The 19,712-nt window shown below is 40.6% G+C and overlaps 1 protein-coding gene across 3 annotated transcripts in view; it reads left to right on the forward strand.

Moving 5' to 3' along the window:
* Positions 1-19,712, forward strand: part of LOC117327972 (transmembrane protein 135-like) — a 227,312-nt gene that overhangs the window by 197,644 nt on the left and 9,956 nt on the right. For all 3 annotated transcript variants that reach the window (XM_033885239.1, XM_033885242.1, XM_033885240.1), the window contains 3 exons: positions 7,126-7,164; positions 7,409-7,610; positions 15,159-15,326. In XM_033885239.1, coding sequence (XP_033741130.1) covers positions 7,126-7,164; positions 7,409-7,610; positions 15,159-15,326 — 409 coding nt within the window. The remainder of the gene's footprint in view (positions 1-7,125; positions 7,165-7,408; positions 7,611-15,158; positions 15,327-19,712) is intronic.

Consider the following 19,712-nt stretch of genomic DNA (forward strand, 5'->3'; position numbering starts at 1 on the left):
TTTCTACATCATTGTCATATAGAGCCAGATGTGTGAGAAAATTCTATGGAGAAGAATAATTGTTCACCAATGTAGTGATGAGTTTGTGTCAGACATGAGCCTGCCTGTGAGTAATGGGAAATGTTGCTGAGCATCCCCTATAAGAAAGCGTCAGCGACCATTGTTTACAGTGATGTAATGAAATAAAAACTGCCCCATGAGGATTGCTTCAGTTTGGTTTTCTGTTTCAGTTGATAATGGATTATTGTGCGTAAATGCTTTTCTTCATGCATATTATAACTATCTCTATTACCGGTTGTAATGTGGGTCCCGGGGGTCCACTAGGACACTTGGTAGTGGTTATGGATGTTACTATGTAATGTTATGTCAGTGTACGTTGGCACCAGTGCCCCGCCCCTACCATAACTCACCTCTCCCTCTAGTCACGTTAGTCTGCCTTCACTAACTTTGTTTCCCTCCAATTCTTCTCTTTTCCCTCTGGACATCAATCATGATTTTATTGGGTCCTTGAATTTTTCTACTTGTTTAGCTCTGATTGAGTGCTAATTTTTAATTTCTTGATTGGTGCAAAATTGATATAAGGTTTTGTTTGTCAAGTTAAAAATTGTGTAAATATCTTGAATTCTAGATTGTCATTTTATTCATTTAAGTGAAATAATATGATATCAAAATACTAATTCAGAATATAATAAAATCCTGCAGAATCTCAACAACTAGGAAATTACAATTGTTTCTCTAATCTATGACAATAAGTGCTGCATTCTGCATCTAATGACATATTTGTGGGTGCGTTCTACTTTCTTTTGTGGTAAGAACTATAAGAGATAATTTGAGGTACACAAATTTGTGGGTGCCTTATATTAACAAAATTAATAGTAGTCTAGTATTTCAACTACTACTACTATATTTTTTGTTGTTGTTTTTTTTGTGTTTCAGGGTGCCAAGTTCACTGTTTCTATTTTAAAACAATCCAGGCAAGCAACTTCACTTTTAAACAGATTTCCATCAAACTTCATAGATTGGTCAAGTACCTCTAACAAGTTGGCCTCGAGATTTATCACAGGATATGACACTGGGTTTACTTGGCACACGACGGGATTCGGCACACGAGGGGATTCGTGTCCCTTGCAAAGTTATAAAGAGTACAGAATTTTTCTGTAGGTGCTGTATATAAGGGTATACCATACACTATTACAAGCAATATCATTCTTAAGTTAGAGAAAAAAACCTAGCTAATTGATGAGCTGTTGCTCCTAATAACTGTTTATGGGAGGAAACATGAAGAACAGATGCTAGTCTTGTTAGCAAGTGAGTGTGGAGTCTGGTAGAGGGGGCTGACAGAGTGTTGGTGTAGTTATAGGCGAGAAGTGCTGGAATTAACATCATAAAGCTACTGGTGGAGGGCACCACTTACACAAAATCTACCATAATCATCCTAATTTTGTGAGATAAATTTTCTACAGCTGCCTATCAGGGATTGGAATAGAGTAATATTTGTAGCCCTTCAAGTAAAGTAATTGGCCTTGGTTTATGAGATTGTGTTGGATTTAGTGGTGGAGATTTATCACAGAGATGGCCCAGACGGGAGAGAGTACTAGATAGGTAGGCTGAGATGGGTGTCAGTTTGAATTCACCACCAGACTGTTGATAAACATGCTCCCTGATATGCTATATGCTGGGAACCAACTGCCTTAGGCTTTGTTTTCAAGTACAGAGATTTTTGGAGAATTTATAAGACAGGTTCTTAATAAAGGGAGTATGCCACTGTGTGTCAGATTCATACAGGCTTACTGTACAGCTCAGATAGTTTGTATGGCTGGGAATACAGCTATGTGATCTGATGTAACCATATGATGTTTACAACCATCACTAACCTGATTTAACATAGCGATTGTACCTGAAGCTGATATCAATATGGACCAAACTTTACAGGCCAACACACCCCTGTCAAAAGTTCATGTTGATTTTTAATCCACAAGAAATGTAGAAATGTACTTTTTGGTAGAATTTTTACCATTTGGTATTTAAACAAATGATGACAGCTCTGCAATCATTGCTGTACCTGTTTTAACGTGCCAGCCTTCTGTAGATAATGAAGTAAGAGTTGTTTGGTCACCTTATCCTGATAATGAAGTAAGAGTTGTTTGGTCACCTTATCCTGATAATGAAGGCTGATAAGTATAATCTGAACTTTTAAATTGAATTAATTTTTATTTACGGATGGCTGGTAGAACAATGATGCCTAGGAAAGTTAGGGTTGATGGAGAGTAAAGAAAGCAATAAGGTTCTGGTGGAGATAGAGGGTTGATGTTATGGGTGACAACAGATTGGATGGTTCTGGTGGAGAAAGAGGGTTGATGTTATGGACGACAACAGATTGGATGGTTCTGGTGGAGATAGAGGGTTGATTTTATGGACGACAACAGATTGGATGGTTCTGGTGGAGATAGAGGGTTGATGTTATAGGTGACAACAGATTGGATGGTTCTGGTGGAGAAAGAGGGTTGATTTTATGGGTGACAACAGATTGGATGGTTCTGGTGGAGATAGAGGGTTGATGTTATGGGTGACAACAGATTGGATGGTTCTGGTGGAGAAAGAGGGTTGATGTTATGGGTGACAACAGATTGGATGGTTCTGGTGGAGAAAGAGAGCTGATGTTATAGATGACAACAGATTGGATAGTTCTGGTGGAGATAGAGGGTTGATGGTATGGATGACAACAGATTGGATGGTTTTGGTGGAGAAGGGGGTTGATGTTATGGGTGACAACAGATTGGATGGTTCTGGTGGAGATAGAGGGTTGATGTTATGGGTGACAACAGATTGGATGGTTTTGGTGGAGAAAGAGGGTTGATGTTATGGGTGACAACAGATTGGCCAGAATCTGTGTATTTAGATAATAGAAATAGAATTGTCTTTGAATTTTGATCTCTTAGATACACCTGATTTCAAAAAAGGGAATATAAGCTCACTAGTCTTTAAAAGCATAAGCTGTCTAAGGTAAGTAGGTTGTAGGAGTATCTCTGGTAACAGCTATGGCAGCAGGTAGTAAATGACATATAACATAGGTAATTAAGGGAGGTGGGCACTCTGACATAGGTAATTAAGGGAGGGGGACACTCCAACATAGGTAATTAAGGGAGGGGGACACTCCAACATAGGTAATTAAGGGAGGGGGACACTCTGACATAGGTAATTAAGGGAGGGGGACACTCTGACATAGGAAATTAAGGGAGGGGGACACTCTGACATAGGTAATTAAGGGAGGGGGACACTCCAACATAGGTAATTAAGGGAGGGGGACACTCTGACATAGGTAATTAAGGGAGGGGGACACTCCGACATAGGTAATTAAGGGAGGGGGACACTCCGACATAGGTAATTAAGGGAGGGGGACACTCCGACATAGGTAATTAAGGGAGGGGGACACTCCGACATAGGTAATTAAGGGAGGGGGACACGGAGGGGGACACTCCAACATAGGTAATTAAGGGAGGGGGACACTCCGACATAGGTAATTAAGGGAGGGGGACACTCCGACATAGGTAATTAAGGGAGAGGGACACTCTGACATAGGTAATTAAGGGAGGGGAACACTCAGACATAGGTAATTAAGGGAGAGGGACACTCTGACATAGGTAATTAAGGGAGGGGGACACTCTGACATAGGTAATTAAGGGAGGGGGACACTCTGACATAGGTAATTAAGGGAGGGGGACACTCCAACATAGGTAATTAAGGGAGGGGGACACTCTAACATAGGTAATTAAGGGAGGGGGACACTCCGACATAGGTAATTAAGGGAGGGGGACACTCCGACATAGGTAATTAAGGGAGGGAGACACTCCGACATAGGTAATTAAGGGAGGGAGACACTCCGACATAGGTAATTAAGGGAGGGGGGACACTCCGACATAGGTAATTAAGGGAGGGGGACACTCCGACATAGGTAATTATGGGAGGGGGACACTCCGACATAGGTAATTAGGGAGGGGGACACTCCGGCATAGGTAATTAAGGGAGGGGGACACTCCGACATAGGTAATTAAGGGAGGGGGACACTCCGACATAGGTAATTAAGGGAGGGGGACACTCCGACATAGGTTATTAAGGGAGGGGGACACTCCGACATAGGTAATTAAGGGAGGGGGACACTCAAATAATGGCTCTCTTCTCTAATGGCGGTAATTTAAAACGGTACATGAGTGCTTTTGTTTTTGGTGAAAGCTGGCAGGTGTATAACAGAGAAATGGGAAGGGGGACAGGTATCCAGGCTTGTAGAGAGAGGGAAAGTGTTTTCAAGGGCTGTACTAAATGTTGATGAAGTGAGGGGGTGCAGTAACCTGTAGCATTTGGGGGGCAGCCAAGTTGGTGTTTCAGCAGTGTGTACACAGCTTCCTGATTCTTCAATTACTTATCTGACTGGGGCCCAAGCTTACCTTGTATCAGTGGACATGTGTAAGGCTGACTTGTCGGTGCTGTAACTTGGATTTATGGGGAGGGGGTGAAATGTTGATATGTACAGGGGCGGGTGTGATGGATGTCAGAGAGATATTATGACACATTACCTGATGGAGCACAAAGATTTTCCACAAATATATAATCAGGAGTATTCCTGGATAGTGTGTTACATCACTAGAAAATTCCTACTCTGAGACTCAGAAATGATGAGTGATAATGACACTATGTAGAGGAAGTGCCACAGCTATAGACCATATAGTCGTTATCACTCACACAAACACTTACTTGTCCCCAAACTGGTCAAGGTCATCAAAGCCGATCAAGGTCATCGCTCTATTAGCCTGTCTATGTTGGTAACACTGGCAGATTTCTGTACTCTTATCACAATTAAAGTGTACTTTTGATGAATCATCCCTCTATTTATAGATTTCCTATCTCTCTAACTCACATTTACTGGATTTCTGTTGTTAAGTCACATCAAACATTCATTAGTATAATTAACATCCTAGACTTGCTGAAGTCCCCATGATTCATAATTTGGCTTTGATTGCTAAACTTTTCAGATTAGAATAATCCTGATGTAGAATAAACCTGGATATAGCCAGGCATTCTATGTTAATGACTTAACACCTGTCATGAGTTCTATTGTTCTGTGTGACTGACTTAACACCTAGTCATGGGTTCTATAGTTCTATGTTAATGACTTAACACCAGGTCATGGGTTCTATTGTTCTGTGTTAATGACTTAACACCTGGTCATGGGTTCTATTGTTCTATGTTAATGACTTAACACCTGGTCATGAGTTCTATTGTTCTATGTTAATGACTTAACACCTGGTCATGAGTTCTATTGTTCTATGTTAATGACTTACCACCTGTCATGGGTTCTATTTTTCTATGTTACTGACTTAACACCTGGTCATGGGTTCTATTGTTCTGTGTTACTGACTTAACACCTGGTCATGGGTTCTATTGTTCTATGTTAATGACTTACCACCTGTCATGGGTTCTATTTTTCTATGTTACTGACTTAACACCTGGTCATGGGTTCTATTGTTCTGTGTTACTGACTTAACACCTGGTCATGGGTTCTATTGTTATATGTTAATGACTTAACACCTGGCCATGGGTTCTATTGTTCTGTGTGACTGACATAACACCTGGTCATGGGTTCTATTGTTCTGTGTTACTGACTTAACACCTGGTCATGGGTTCTATTGTTCTGTTACTGACTTAACACCTGGTCATGGGTTCTATTGTTCTGTGTTGCTGACTTAACCCCTGGTCATGGGTTCTATTGTTCTATGTTAATGACTTAACACCAGGTCATGGGTTCTATTGTTCTATGTTACTGACTTAACACCTGGTCATGGGTTCTATTGTTCTGTTACTGACTTAACACCTGGTCATGGGTTCTATTGTTCTATGTTAATGACTTAACACCTGGTCATGGGTTCTATTGTTCTGTTACTGACTTAACACCAGGTCATGGGTTCTATTGTTCTGTGTTACTGACTTAACACCTGGTCATGGGTTCTATTGTTCTGTGTTACTGACTTAACACCTGGTCATGGGTTCTATTGTTCTATGTTAATGACTAAACACCTGGTCATGGGTTCTATTGTTCTGTGTGACTGACTTAACACCTGGTCATGGGTTCTATTGTTCTGTGTTACTGACTTAACACCTGGTCATGGGTTCTATTGTTCTATGTTACTGACTTAACACCTGTCATGGGTTCTATTGTTCTGTGTTACTGACTTAACACCTGGTCATGGGTTCTATTGTTCTATGTTACTGACTTAACACCAGGTCATGGGTTCTATTGTTCTGTGTTACTGACTTAACACCTGGTCATGGGTTCTATTGTTCTGTGTGACTGACTTAACACCAGGTCATGGGTTCTATTGTTCTGTGTTAATGACTTAACACCAGGTCATGGGTTCTATTGTTCTGTGTGACTGACTTAACACCTGGTCATGGGTTCTATTGTTCTGTGTTACTGACTTAACACCTGGTCATTGGTTCTATTGTTCTGTGTTACTGACTTAACACCAGGTCGTGGGTTCTATTGTTCTGTGTTACTGACTTAACACCTGGTCATTGGTTCTATTGTTCTGTGTTACTGACTTAACACCAGGTCGTGGGTTCTATTGTTCTGTGTTAATGACTTAACACCAGGTCATGGGTTCTATTGTTCTATGTTAATGACTTAACACCAGGTCGTGGGTTCTATTGTTCTGTGTGACTGACTTAACACCAGGTCATGGGTTCTATTGTTCTGTGTGACTGACTTAACACCAGGTCATGGGTTCTATTGTTCTGTGTTAATGACTTAACACCAGGTCATGGGTTCTATTGTTCTGTTACTGACTTAACACATGGTCATGTTTTGTGTTACTCTTAATTTACCCATTTTGAGCCATTATCTATATTTATAGAGATGAATTAACACTCCCACAATTTTGGTTCAAAATTGAAAATGCACAAATTGCAACTGATACGTCTCTAATTAAGTGGAGTGCTTTAGGCAGGCAAACACTGAAAAGATTAACTCCAATTCCTGTTGAATTCTGTATATATAAAATAACTTCTGACTTGTTCCCTAAGAGATCAGTTCGGGTTGTTTTTACTCTAATGAACTATTTCCTTTATTTTCAGGAGAAATAGCCTGCCAGAGTCTACAATCAAAGCTTTCAGGTAAAAAATGTGTGATACTAGATATGTGTTATTCTATCATGTGTTTTGATTGACAGTAATGTATTGTATCATACTTCTATCATTGTCTTACATGCATCATAGTCATTCTTTATCAATGTAAGGTCATATCGTTATTGCTTTACTTAATCAACATTAAAGTTTTTATTTGCGGTAAAAAAAAAAAAATTCTGTAGTTTTGTATTCTGTATACATTGTATAAACGTTACATTGATATATCCTTCAGATTTCTGTTGGGTAAGGATGAACTGCCAGCCTCCGTTCTGGATGAGGAGCCTGCTGTCCAAAACTGCGCCTCCTCCCAGTCAGGACCTGTGACATGGATGGCTAGATTCTCTACTGTACAGACAGTTCTGTCATGGCTACAAAATCAGTCAAAACATCATCTATGTAAACATCACCATAGCTGTGTTTATTATGTAGTGAAGGTAAAGAATTCTCAAGTTATTGTATGGAGTTAACCATTACACTCCTAAAACAGCGTCTGGTTAACCATTACACTCCTAAATCAATGTCCGAATTAACCATTACACTCCTAAAACAATGTCTGAGTTAACCATTACACTCCTAAAACAATGTCCGAGTTAACCATTACACTCCTAAAACAATGTCCGAGTTAACCATTACACTCCTAAAACAATGTCCGAGTTAACCATTACACTCCTAAAACAATGTCCGAGTTAACCATTACACTCCTAAAACAATGTCTGAGTTAACCATTACACTCCTAAAACAATGTCCGAGTTAACCATTACACTCCTAAAACAATGTCCGAGTTAACCATTACACTCCTAAAACAATGTCCGAGTTAACCATTACACTCCTAAAACAATGTCCGAGTTAACCATTACACTCCTAAAACAATGTCCGAGTTAACCATTACACTCCTAAAACAATGTCCGAGTTAACCATTACACTCCTAAAACAATGTCCGAGTTAACCATTACACTCCTAAAACAATGTCCGAGTTAACCATTACACTCCTAAAACAATGTCTGAGTTAACCATTACACACCTAAAACAATGTCCGAGTTAACCATTACACTCCTAAAACAATGTCCGAGTTAACCATTACACTCCTAAAACAGCGTCTGGTTAACCATTACACTCCTAAAACAATGTCTGAGTTAACCATTACACTCCTAAAACAGCGTCTGGTTAACCATTACACTCCTAAAACAATGTCTGAGTTAACCATTACACTCCTAAAACAATGTCTGAGTTAACCATTACACTCCTAAAACAATGTCTGAGTTAACCATTACACTCCGAAAACAATGTCTGAGTTAACCATTACACTCCTAAAACAATGTCTGAGTTAACCATTACACTCCTAAAACAATGTCTGAGTTAACCATTACACTCCTAAAACAATGTCTGAGTTAACCATTACACTCCTAAAACAATGTCTGAGTTAACCATAACACTCCTAAAACAATGTCCGAGTTAACCATTACACTCCTAAAACAATGTCCGAGTTAACCATTACACTCCTAAAACAATATCAGAGTTAACCATTACACTCCTAAAACAATGTCCGAGTTAACCATTACACTCCTAAAACAATGTCCGAGTTAACCATTACACTCCTAAAACAATATCCGAGTTAACCATTACACTCCTAAAACAATGTCTGAGTTAACCATTACACTCCTAAAACAATAACCGAGTTAACCATTACACTCCTAAAACAATGTCTGAGTTAACCATTACACTCCTAAAACAGCGTCTGGTTAACCATTACACTCCTAAAACAATAACCGAGTTAACCATTACACTCCTAAAACAATGTCCGAGTTAACCATTACACTCCTAAAACAATGTCCGAGTTAACCATTACACTCCTAAAACAGCGTCTGGTTAACCATTACACTCCTAAAACAATGTCTGAGTTAACCATTACACTCCTAAAACAATGTCTGAGTTAACCATTACACTCCTAAAACAATCTCCGAGTTAACCATTACACTCCTGGTCCTTAGTTGTGCCAATTCAATTTAGATTTTTGACAAGGAAAACAAAATGGCTGACAGGTTGCCATTTTGGATTTTGAAGATTCAAATTTGTTATCGCTATTTCTTGAAAAGTACAGATGGGATATTCCTCAAGCTTCATGTGTAGGTTCCACTTGTTCTTGTAGTCAGATTATGAAGAGAAAAAGAAGAAAGAAGGGAAAAATAGAGAGAAGGTCAGTCTGACTTGGATCCAATAAAGATCATTCTCTGGGATCTCTTGTTCATTTTATGCCTCCCCCATATTTGCCATCTGGGGGATGGGGTAGTCTTACCCAATTGTGTGTCCATCTCGTCCTGAAGTATACTTGAGGACCCCTTATTCCATTCATATCTACACTATACTATTGTAACATTATGTTCTACACCTGATAACATTCTGCTGGTCATTGGTCAAGGTTAAAGGGTCAAAAGTGATCTTTGTATACAGACTATGGAAATATTGATTATTACTTCATACAGCTGGAGTCTATTATGAATATTCGTCCTATCAGTGGACACATCCAGTGGACACAGTTGACACATACAGTGGACACATACAGTGGACACATACATTGGACACATACAGTGGACACATACATTGGACACATACAGTGGACACATACAGTGGAAACATACAGTGGACACATACAGTGAACACATACAGTGGACACATAGTGGACACATACAGTGGACACATCCAGTGGACACATACATTAGACAGATACATTTGACACATACAGTGGACACATACAGTGGACACATACAGTGGACATACAGTGGACACATACAGTGGATACAGTGGACATACAGTGGACACATACAGTGGACATACAGTGGACACATACAGTGGACACATACAGTGGACACATACAGTGGACATACAGTGGACACATACAGTGGATACAGTGGACATACAGTGGACACATACAGTGGACACATACAGTGGACACATACAGTGGATACAGTGGACATACAGTGGACACATACATTGGACACATACAGTGGACACATACAGTGGATACAGTGGACATACAGTGGATACAGTGGACATACAGTGGACACATACAGTGGACATACAGTGGACACATACAGTGGACATACAGTGGACACATACAGTGGACACATACAGTGGACACATACAGTGGACACATACAGTGGACACATAGTGGACACATACAGTGGACACATACATTTGACACATACAGTGGACACATACAGTGGACACATACAGTGGACACATACAGTGGACATACAGTGGACACATACAGTGGACACATACAGTGGACACATACAGTAGACACATACAGTGGACACATACAGTGAACACATACAGTGAACATACTCTCCTTGTCCTGTTCATTATGACCTCTCGTCCTATACGATGGACACATACTGTTGACACACTCGTCCTTTACAGTGGACACATACAGTGGACACATACATTTGACACATACATTGGACATACAGTGGACACATACATTGGACACATACAGTGGACACAGTCTCCTTGTCCTATTCTCTATGACCTTTTGTCCTATACAGTGGACACATACATTGGACACATACATTGGACACATACATTGGACATACAGTGGACACAGTCTCCTTGTCCTATTCTCTATGACCTTTCATCCTATACAGTTGACACATCTCCTTATACTGTTAATTGTTAAGAACATTTACCATTTTGTGTTCAGATCTTGTCCACTTACACATCATTGACCCGAGATCAGCCAGGCCACCTAGCATGGTACACAGGAACCATGCCATTGCTCTAAGTAACCCTTACATGTAAATGGTTACCGTTCTCTAAGTAATCCTTACATGTAAATGGTAACCATCCTCTAAGTAATCCTTACATGTAAATGGTTACCATTCTCTAAGTAATTCTTACATGTAAATGGTTACCGTTCTCTAAGTAACTCTTACATGTAAATGGTTACCATCCTCTAAGTAATCCTTACATGTAAATGGTTACCATCCTCTAAGTAACCCTTACATGTAAATGGTTACCGTTCTCTAAGTAATCCTTACATGTAAATGGTTACCGTTCTCTAAGTAACTCTTACATGTAAATGGTTACCGTTCTCTAAGTAATCCTTACATGTAAATGGTTACTGTTCTCTAAGTAACTCTTACATGTAAATGGTTACTGTTCTCTAAGTAACTCTTACATGTAAATGGTTACCGTTCTCTAAGTAACCCTTACATGTAAATGGTTACCGTTCTCTAAGTAACTCTTACATGTAAATGGTTACCATCCTCTAAGTAACCCTTACATGTAAATGGTTACCATTCTCTAAGTAATCCTTACATGTAAATGGTTACCGTTCTCTAAGTAACTCTTACATGTAAATGGTTACCATCCTCTAAGTAACCCTTACATGTAAATGGTTACCGTCCTCTAAGTAACCCTTACATGTTAATGGTTACCATCCTCTAAGTAACCCTTACATGTAAATGGTTACCATCCTCTAAGTAATCCTTACAGACACTTCCTCTGAATGAATTGAAATTCAACATGAGACATACAATATTTACTTAGCTTCATTAGAGTGCACAATCTTACTGGCCGTCCATTAGCATGGTAATTAGGACGTTTGGGTGAGGTGTACTTTAGGTTTGGCCATTTCCTATCAATACAATATCCTGGTAGCGTGCACTGTACAGAGTTAGTGCTTTGGACCCGACTTAGTGTGAGTTGTTGTCAATTACCACACATTTCATGGTGCTCAATTCTTGTCAAGCACATAATCAATGGCCAGGCTGCATCATAAGGCTGATTTTATGGAGGTAAATGGGAATAGGTCAACATCTTTTCCATACCTGGATGTCCCGACTTTCTCCGTGAAGTTGGAGACAGTTACTAATGCACTGAATGCCTGATTAGACCCAGCTGTTTGATTGTTTACATTAATGTTGAGATGGAACAGCAGAGAAGGGGAGTGATTAATACAGGCTAATTGTGGACATTCAGTGCTGAAGCTATCTGAGAGTGCAGACATTGGATACAGGGGGAAAACATGCCTCGACTGACCTCAGAAATCAACCTGTGTCTGTCCTAAGGTGCTATCCTTGTGTCTGTCCTAAGGTGCTATCCTTGTGTCTGTCCTATGGTACTATCCTTGTGTCTGTCCTAGGGTGTTATCCTTGTGTCTGTCCTAGGGTGCTAGCCTTGTGTCTGTCCTAGGGTGTTATCCTTGTGTCTGTCCTAGGGTGTTATCCTTGTGTCTGTCCTAGGGTGTTATCCTTGTGTCTGTCCTAGGGTGTTATCCTTGTGTCTGTCCTAGGGTGTTATCCTTGTGTCTGTCCTAGGGTGTTATCCTTGTGTCTGACCTAAAGTGCTATCCTTGGGTCTGTTCCAGGATGTTATCCTTGTGTCTGTCCTAGGGTGTTATCCTTGTGTCTGTCCTAGGGTGTTATCCTTGTGTCTGACCTAAAGTGCTATCCTTGGGTCTGTTCCAGGATGTTATCCTTGTGTCTGTCCTAAGGTGCTATCCTGGTCTTACCTAGGATATTATCCTTGTGTCCGTCCTAGGGTGCTATCCTGGTCTTACCTAGGATATTATCCTTGTGTCTGTCCTAAGGTACTTCCCTACATCCTCCCTCAGTAGTTAAGCCTTTATGTAACTGTTAGGCGTTATAGTTAGATGAATATATACAATTTCCAGTACATTATATACTTGTCACCTTCTATGAAACATGTTAAAGATCCTTTTGGGTACAATATTCCCATGACTACGGCAGGATATAAAACTTGTTCAGGATCATAAAGTAAACAATGTTTGTGTGAAAAATCATCTCACATTCTACTGTCTGTAGACAATGTTGAAATGTTGATACATCAACTGTCTAGAGAATATTGGTCTTTAGTACCATGTCCACATGTTTGACACGGCTGGGGGCCATTTTGAATAGACTAAATGTATTTCAACCACAACAGAGGCACCACATAATTTATTCGAATTTCCAGAATAATCGTCAGTGATTTAACATAGTAATTGTATCAATATTTTATATCTTCATATTTTTGCCAGGTCAGTTCACAATTAAAACATTCAAACTTTTCTGAACATTGTCAGTTGATTCCACTGAATGTAACTATACATTCCTCAAAACCCATAAATAATGTGAAAAGGAAATATCAAATAAAGCAGAATTCTGTGTTCAAGCCGCTATCTGTGTTGTCTAAAGGATGAGGACAGGTAATTCACCATGGGTATACCTGTGTTGTCTGAATGAGGACAGGTAATTCGCCATGGGTATACCTGTGTTGTCTAAAGGATGAGGACAGGTAATTCGCCATGGGTATACCTGTGTTGTCTAAAGGATGAGGACAGGTAATTCGCCATGGGTATACCTGTGTTGTCTAAAGGATGAGGACAGGTAATTCGCCATGGGTATACCTGTGTTGTCTAAAGGATGAGAACAGGTAATTCGCCATGGGTATACCTGTGTTGTCTAAAGGATGAGGACAGGTAATTCCCCATGGGTATACCTGTGTTGTCTAAAGGATGAGAACAGGTAATTCGCCATGGGTATACCTGTGTTGTCTGAATGATGAGGACAGGTAATTCGCCATGGGTATACCTGTGTTGTCTGAATGATGAGGACAGGTAATTCGCCATGGGTATACCTGTGTTGTCTGAATGATGAGGACAGGTAATTCGCCATGGGTATACCTGTGTTGTCTAAAGGATGAGGACAGGTAATTCCCCATGGGTATACCTGTGTTGTCTAAAGGATGAGAACAGGTAATTCGCCATGGGTATACCTGTGTTGTCTGAATGATGAGGACAGGTAATTCCCCATGGGTATACCTGTGTTGTCTGAATGATGAGGACAGGTAATTCGCCATGGGTATACCTGTGTTGTCTGAATGATGAGGACAGGTAATTCGCCATGGGTATACCTGTGTTGTCTAAAGAATGAGGACAGGTAATTCCCCATGGGTACACCAGTGTTGGCACCATTTGCACATGCAAACACACACATTGCCACTTATTGGCATAATCAAAACCTGGAGAAAATACTTTCTTCCTAATTCCTTGCCCAACAGATGAAATTATATAGTACCTATGGACCTCTTGGTAAATTATATAGTACCTATGGACCTCTTGGTAAATTATATAGTACCTATGGACCTCTTGGTAAATTTTGAAATGGAAGAGAAGTAATCACACATGATCTTCATAAAGAACTACTTTCCAAAAAGAACTTTGAGGGTTTCTGTTTCAATTTTTAGGAAATAACCACTTTTATTAATACTGTCAATCCTTTTCTTTGTCTGTCCTGTTCTGGATTGAAGACATGTCCGTTGTGTGCCCCTTTCCATCCGGTATTGATGGGCCGACCAGTTGACCGTATAGTAATAAACCTAATGGATACACATCCGCAAAATTGGCCAATGATTATGTTTGAACCAATTTTTATGTGTTATTGTCATGATTGTCCATCGTTAGGCTGTTCTGCGTCTATCTTTACTTATTGTCACGACCATTAGAGGCTGCCATTTGGCCGCAACACTAAGTCCATACTAGTGTACTTTATGGCCTTAATTCAGGAACACGAGCAAGGTTTTTGTGTGGGAGGGGAGGCAACTCCAACACTAAAATCTAAAATGAAAAGATACTTTGAGGTATTTCATAAGTTCTGTTAAAATTCTTACAGTGCTGCATAAAAAGTACATTTGTTTTCAAATATATTGAAATAGGATTTAGATTAAATAACAAGAAAAAAAAATGACATAGCACCAAAGTCTTGGTAAATTTGAATACTTTGAATATTAAATTCACTTTGAATAAAATAGTTGAAGTTGTGGCTAAAAGACTTGAAGCTGCCAACAAGAAACAGAAAAGATTATATAGTTGTTTTATTCATCAGAGTATCCTGTCATTACTTAACCTTCATTATCAATACATGTTTAACATGTGTACTTATCTGAGATCCATTTTGTTTGTTACATAATGTTACATGTTTCAGGGGTTCACCAAGATGTTTGGATTGGGCTTTGTGATCCAGGGAGGAATCAAGGTTGTCAGTGCCCTCCCAAGGCTTCTCAAACATCCCAATGCTCTCCTTCAGGCTGTCAAACACCGTGACAACTTCAGACTAGCTGCGTTCTTTGGATGCTTCAATGCTGTGTTCAGGGTAGGCTCCTGTTTTATGTATGTTATGTGTAAGAAGCAATAAGTGATTAGAATAGCTGTATAGCCATAAAACATAGAATAAGTGGAAGAAAGAGAAATGATTAATGTCTATATAAGGGGGAAGTGTGGGATCTAATACAAGGGGGAAATGTGGGATCTAATACAAGGGAGAAGTGTTGGATCTAATACAAGGGGAAAGTGTGGGATCTAATACAAGGGGAAAGTGTGGAATCTTATACAAGGGGAAAGTGTGGGATCTAATACAAGGGGAAAGTGTGGAATCTTATACAAGGGGAAAGTGTGGGATCTAATACAAGGGGAAAGTGTGGGATCTATTACAAGGGTGAAGTGTGGGATCTAATACAAGGGGAAAGTGTGGGATCGTATACAAGGGTGAAGTGTGGGATCGTATACAAGGGGAATGTGTGGGATCTAATACAAGGGGAAAGTGTGGGATCTAATACAAGGGGAAAGTGTGGGATCTAATACAAGGGGAAAGTGTGGGATCTAATACAAGGGGAAAGTGTGGAATCTTATACAAGGGGAAAGTGTGGAATCTTATACAAGGGGAAAGTGTGGGATCTAATACAAGGGGAAAGTGTGGGATCTATTACAAGGGTGAAGTGTGGGATCTAATACAAGGGGAAAGTGTGGGATCTAATACAAGGGGAAAGTGTGGGATCGTATACAAGGGTGAAGTGTGGGATCGTATACAAGGGGAATGTGTGGGATCTAATACAAGGGGAAAGTGTGGGATCTAATACAAGGGGAAAGTGTGGGATCTAATACAAGGGGAAAGTGTGGGATCTAATACAAGGGGAAAGTGTGGAATCTTATACAAGGGGAAAGTGTGGGATCGTATACAAGGGGAAAGTGTGGGATCGTATACAAGGGGAAAGTGTGGGATCGTATACAAGGGAAATGTGTGGGATCTAATACAAGGGGAAAGTGTGGGGTCTAATACAAGGGTAAAGTGTGGGATCTAATACAAGGGGAAGTGTGGGATCTAATACAAGGGGAAAGTGTGGAATCTTATACAAGGGGAAAGTGTGGGATCTAATACGAGGGGAAAGTGTGGGATCTAATACAAGGGGAAAGTGTGGGATCTAATACAAGGGGAAAGTGTGGGATCTAATACAAGGGGAAAGTGTGGGATCTAATACAAGGGGAAAGTGTGGGATCTAATACAAGGGGAAAGTGTGCGATCTAATACAAGGGTGAAGTGTGGGATCTAATACAAGGGGGAAGTGTGGGATCTAATACAAGGGGAAAGTATGGGATCTAATACAAGGGGAAAGTGTGGGATCGTATACAAGGGGAATGTGTGGGATCTAATACAAGGGGAAAGTGTGGGATCTAATACAAGGGGAAAGTGTGGGATCTAATACAAGGGGAAAGTGTGGGATCTAATACAAGGGGAAAGTGTGGGATCTAATACGAGGGGAAAGTATGGGATCTAATACAAGGGGAAAGTGTGGGATCTAATACAAGGGGAAAGTGTGGGATCTAATACAAGGGGAAAGTGTGGGATCTAATACAAGGGGAAAGTGTGGGATCTAATACAAGGGGAAAGTGTGGGATCTAATACAAGGGGAAAGTGTGGGATCTAATACAAGGGAAAGTATGGGATCTAATACAAGGGGAAAGTGTGGGATCTAATACGAGGGGAAAGTGTGGGATATAATACAAGGGGAAAGTGTGGGATCTAATACGAGGGGAAAGTGTGGGATCTAATACAAGGGGAAAGTGTGGGATCTAATACGAGGGGAAAGTGTGGGATCTAATACAAGGGTAAAGTGTGGGATCTATTACAAAGGGAAAGTGTGGGATCTAATACAAGGGGAAAGTGTGGGATCTAATACAAGGGGAAAGTGTGGGATCTAATACAAGGGGAAAGTGTGGGGATCTAATACGAGTGGAAGTTGGGATCTAATACAAGGGGAAAGTGTGGGATCTAATACAAGGGGAAATGTGTGGATCTAATACAAGGGGAAAGTGTGGGATCTAATACAAGGGGAAGTGTGGGTCTAATACGAGGGGGAAAGTGTGGGATCTAATACAAGGGGAAAGTGTGGGATCTAATACAAGGGGAAAGTGTGGGATCTAATACAAGGGGAAAGTGTGGGATCTAATACAAGTGGAAAGTGTGGGATCTAATACGAGGGGAAAGTGTGGAATCTTATACAAGGGGAAAGTGTGGGATCTAATACGAGGGGAAAGTGTGGGATCTAATACAAGGGGAAAGTGTGGGATCTAATACAAGGGGAAAGTGTGGGATCTAATACAAAGGGAAAGTGTGGGATCTAATACAAGGGTGAAGTGTGGGATCTAATACAAGGGGGAAGTGTGGGATCTAATACAAGGGGAAAGTATGGGATCTAATACAAGGGGAAAGTGTGGGATCGTATACAAGGGGAATGTGTGGGATCTAATACAAGGGGAAAGTGTGGGATCTAATACAAGGGGAAAGTGTGGGATCTAATACAAGGGGAAAGTGTGGGATCTAATACGAGGGGAAAGTGTGGGATCTAATACAAGGGGAAAGTGTGGGATCTATTACAAAGGGAAAGTGTGGGATCTAATACAAGGGGAAAGTGTGGGATCTAATACAAGGGGAAAGTGTGGGGTCTAATACAAGGGGAAAGTGTGGGGTCTAATACAAGTGGAAAATATGGGATATAATACAAGGGGAAAGTGTGGTATCTAATACAAGGGGAAAGTGTGGGATCTAATACAAGGGGAAAGTGTGGGGTCTAATACAAGGGGAAAGTGTGGGGTCTAATACAAGGGGAAAGTGTGGGATCTAATACAAGGGGAAAGTGTGGGATCTAATACAAGGGGAAAGTATCGGATCCAATACAAGAGGAAAGTGTGGGGTCTAATACAAGGGGAAAGTGTCGGATCTAATACAAGGGGAAAGTGTGGGATCTAATACAAGGGGAAAGTGTGGGATCTTATACAAGGGGAAAGTGTGGGATCTTATACAAGGGGAATGTGTGGGATCTTATACAAGGGGAAAGTATGGGATCTAATACAAGGGGAAAGTATGGGATCTAATACAAGGGGAAAGTGTGGGATCTAATACAAGGGGAAAGTGTGGGGTCTAATACAAGGGGAAAGTGTGGGATCTAATACAAGGGTGAAATGTGGGATCTAATACAAGGGGAAAGTGTGGGGTCTAATACAAGGGGAAAGTGTGGGATCTAATACAAGGGGAAAGTGTGGGATCTAATACAAGGGGAATGTGTGGGATCGTATACAAGGCGAATGTGTGGGATCGTATACAAGGGGAAAGTGTGGGGTCTAATACAAGGGTAAAGTGTGGGATCTAATACAAGGGGAAGTGTGGGATCTAATACAAGGGGAAAGTGTGGGATCTAATACAAGGGGAAAGTGTGGGATCTAATACAAGGGGAAAGTGTGGGATCTAATACAAGGGTGAAATGTGGGATCTAATACAAGGGGAAAGTGTGGGATCTAATACAAGGGGAAAGTGTGGGATCTAATACAAGGGGAAAGTGTGGGATCTAATACAAGGGAAAGTATGGGATCTAATACAAGGGGAAAGTGTGGGATCTGATACAAGTGAAAGTGTGGGATCTAATACAAGGGGAAAGTGTGGGATCTAATACAAGGGGAAAGTGTGGGATCTATTACAAGGGGAAAGTGTGGGATCTAATACAAGGGGAAAGTGTGGGATCTAATACAAGGGGAAAGTGTGGGATCTAATACAAGGGTGAAGTGTGGGATCTAATACAAGTGGAAAATATGGGATCTAATACAAGGGGAAAGTGTGGGATCTAATACAAGGGGAAAGTGTGGGATCTAATACAAGGGGAAAGTGTGGGATCTAATACAAGGGAAAGTATGGGATCTAATACAAGGGGAAAGTGTGGGATCTGATACAAGTGAAAGTGTGGGATCTAATACAAGGGGAAAGTGTGGGATCTAATACAAGGGGAAAGTGTGGGATCTATTACAAGGGGAATGTGTGGGATCTAATACAAGGGGAAAGTGTGGGATCTAATACAAGGGGAAAGTATCGGATCCAATACAAGAGGAAAGTGTGGGATCTAATACAAGGGGAAAGTGTGGGGTCTAATACAAGTGGAAAATATGGGATATAATACAAGGGGAAAGTGTGGGATCTAATACAAGGGGAAAGTATCGGATCCAATACAAGAGGAAAGTGTGGGATCTAATACAAGGGGAAAGTGTGGGATCTAATACAAGGGGAAAGTGTGGGATCTAATACAAGGGGAAAGTGTGGGATCTAATACAAGGGGAAAGTGTGGGATCTTATACAAGGGGAAAGTGTGGGATCTTATACAAGGGGAAAGTGTGGGATCTTATACAAGGGGAAAGTATGGGATCTAATACAAGGGGA

The sequence above is a fragment of the Pecten maximus genome, chromosome 5 (genome assembly GCF_902652985.1).
Source record: "Pecten maximus chromosome 5, xPecMax1.1, whole genome shotgun sequence".
Lineage (NCBI taxonomy): Eukaryota > Metazoa > Mollusca > Bivalvia > Pectinida > Pectinidae > Pecten > Pecten maximus.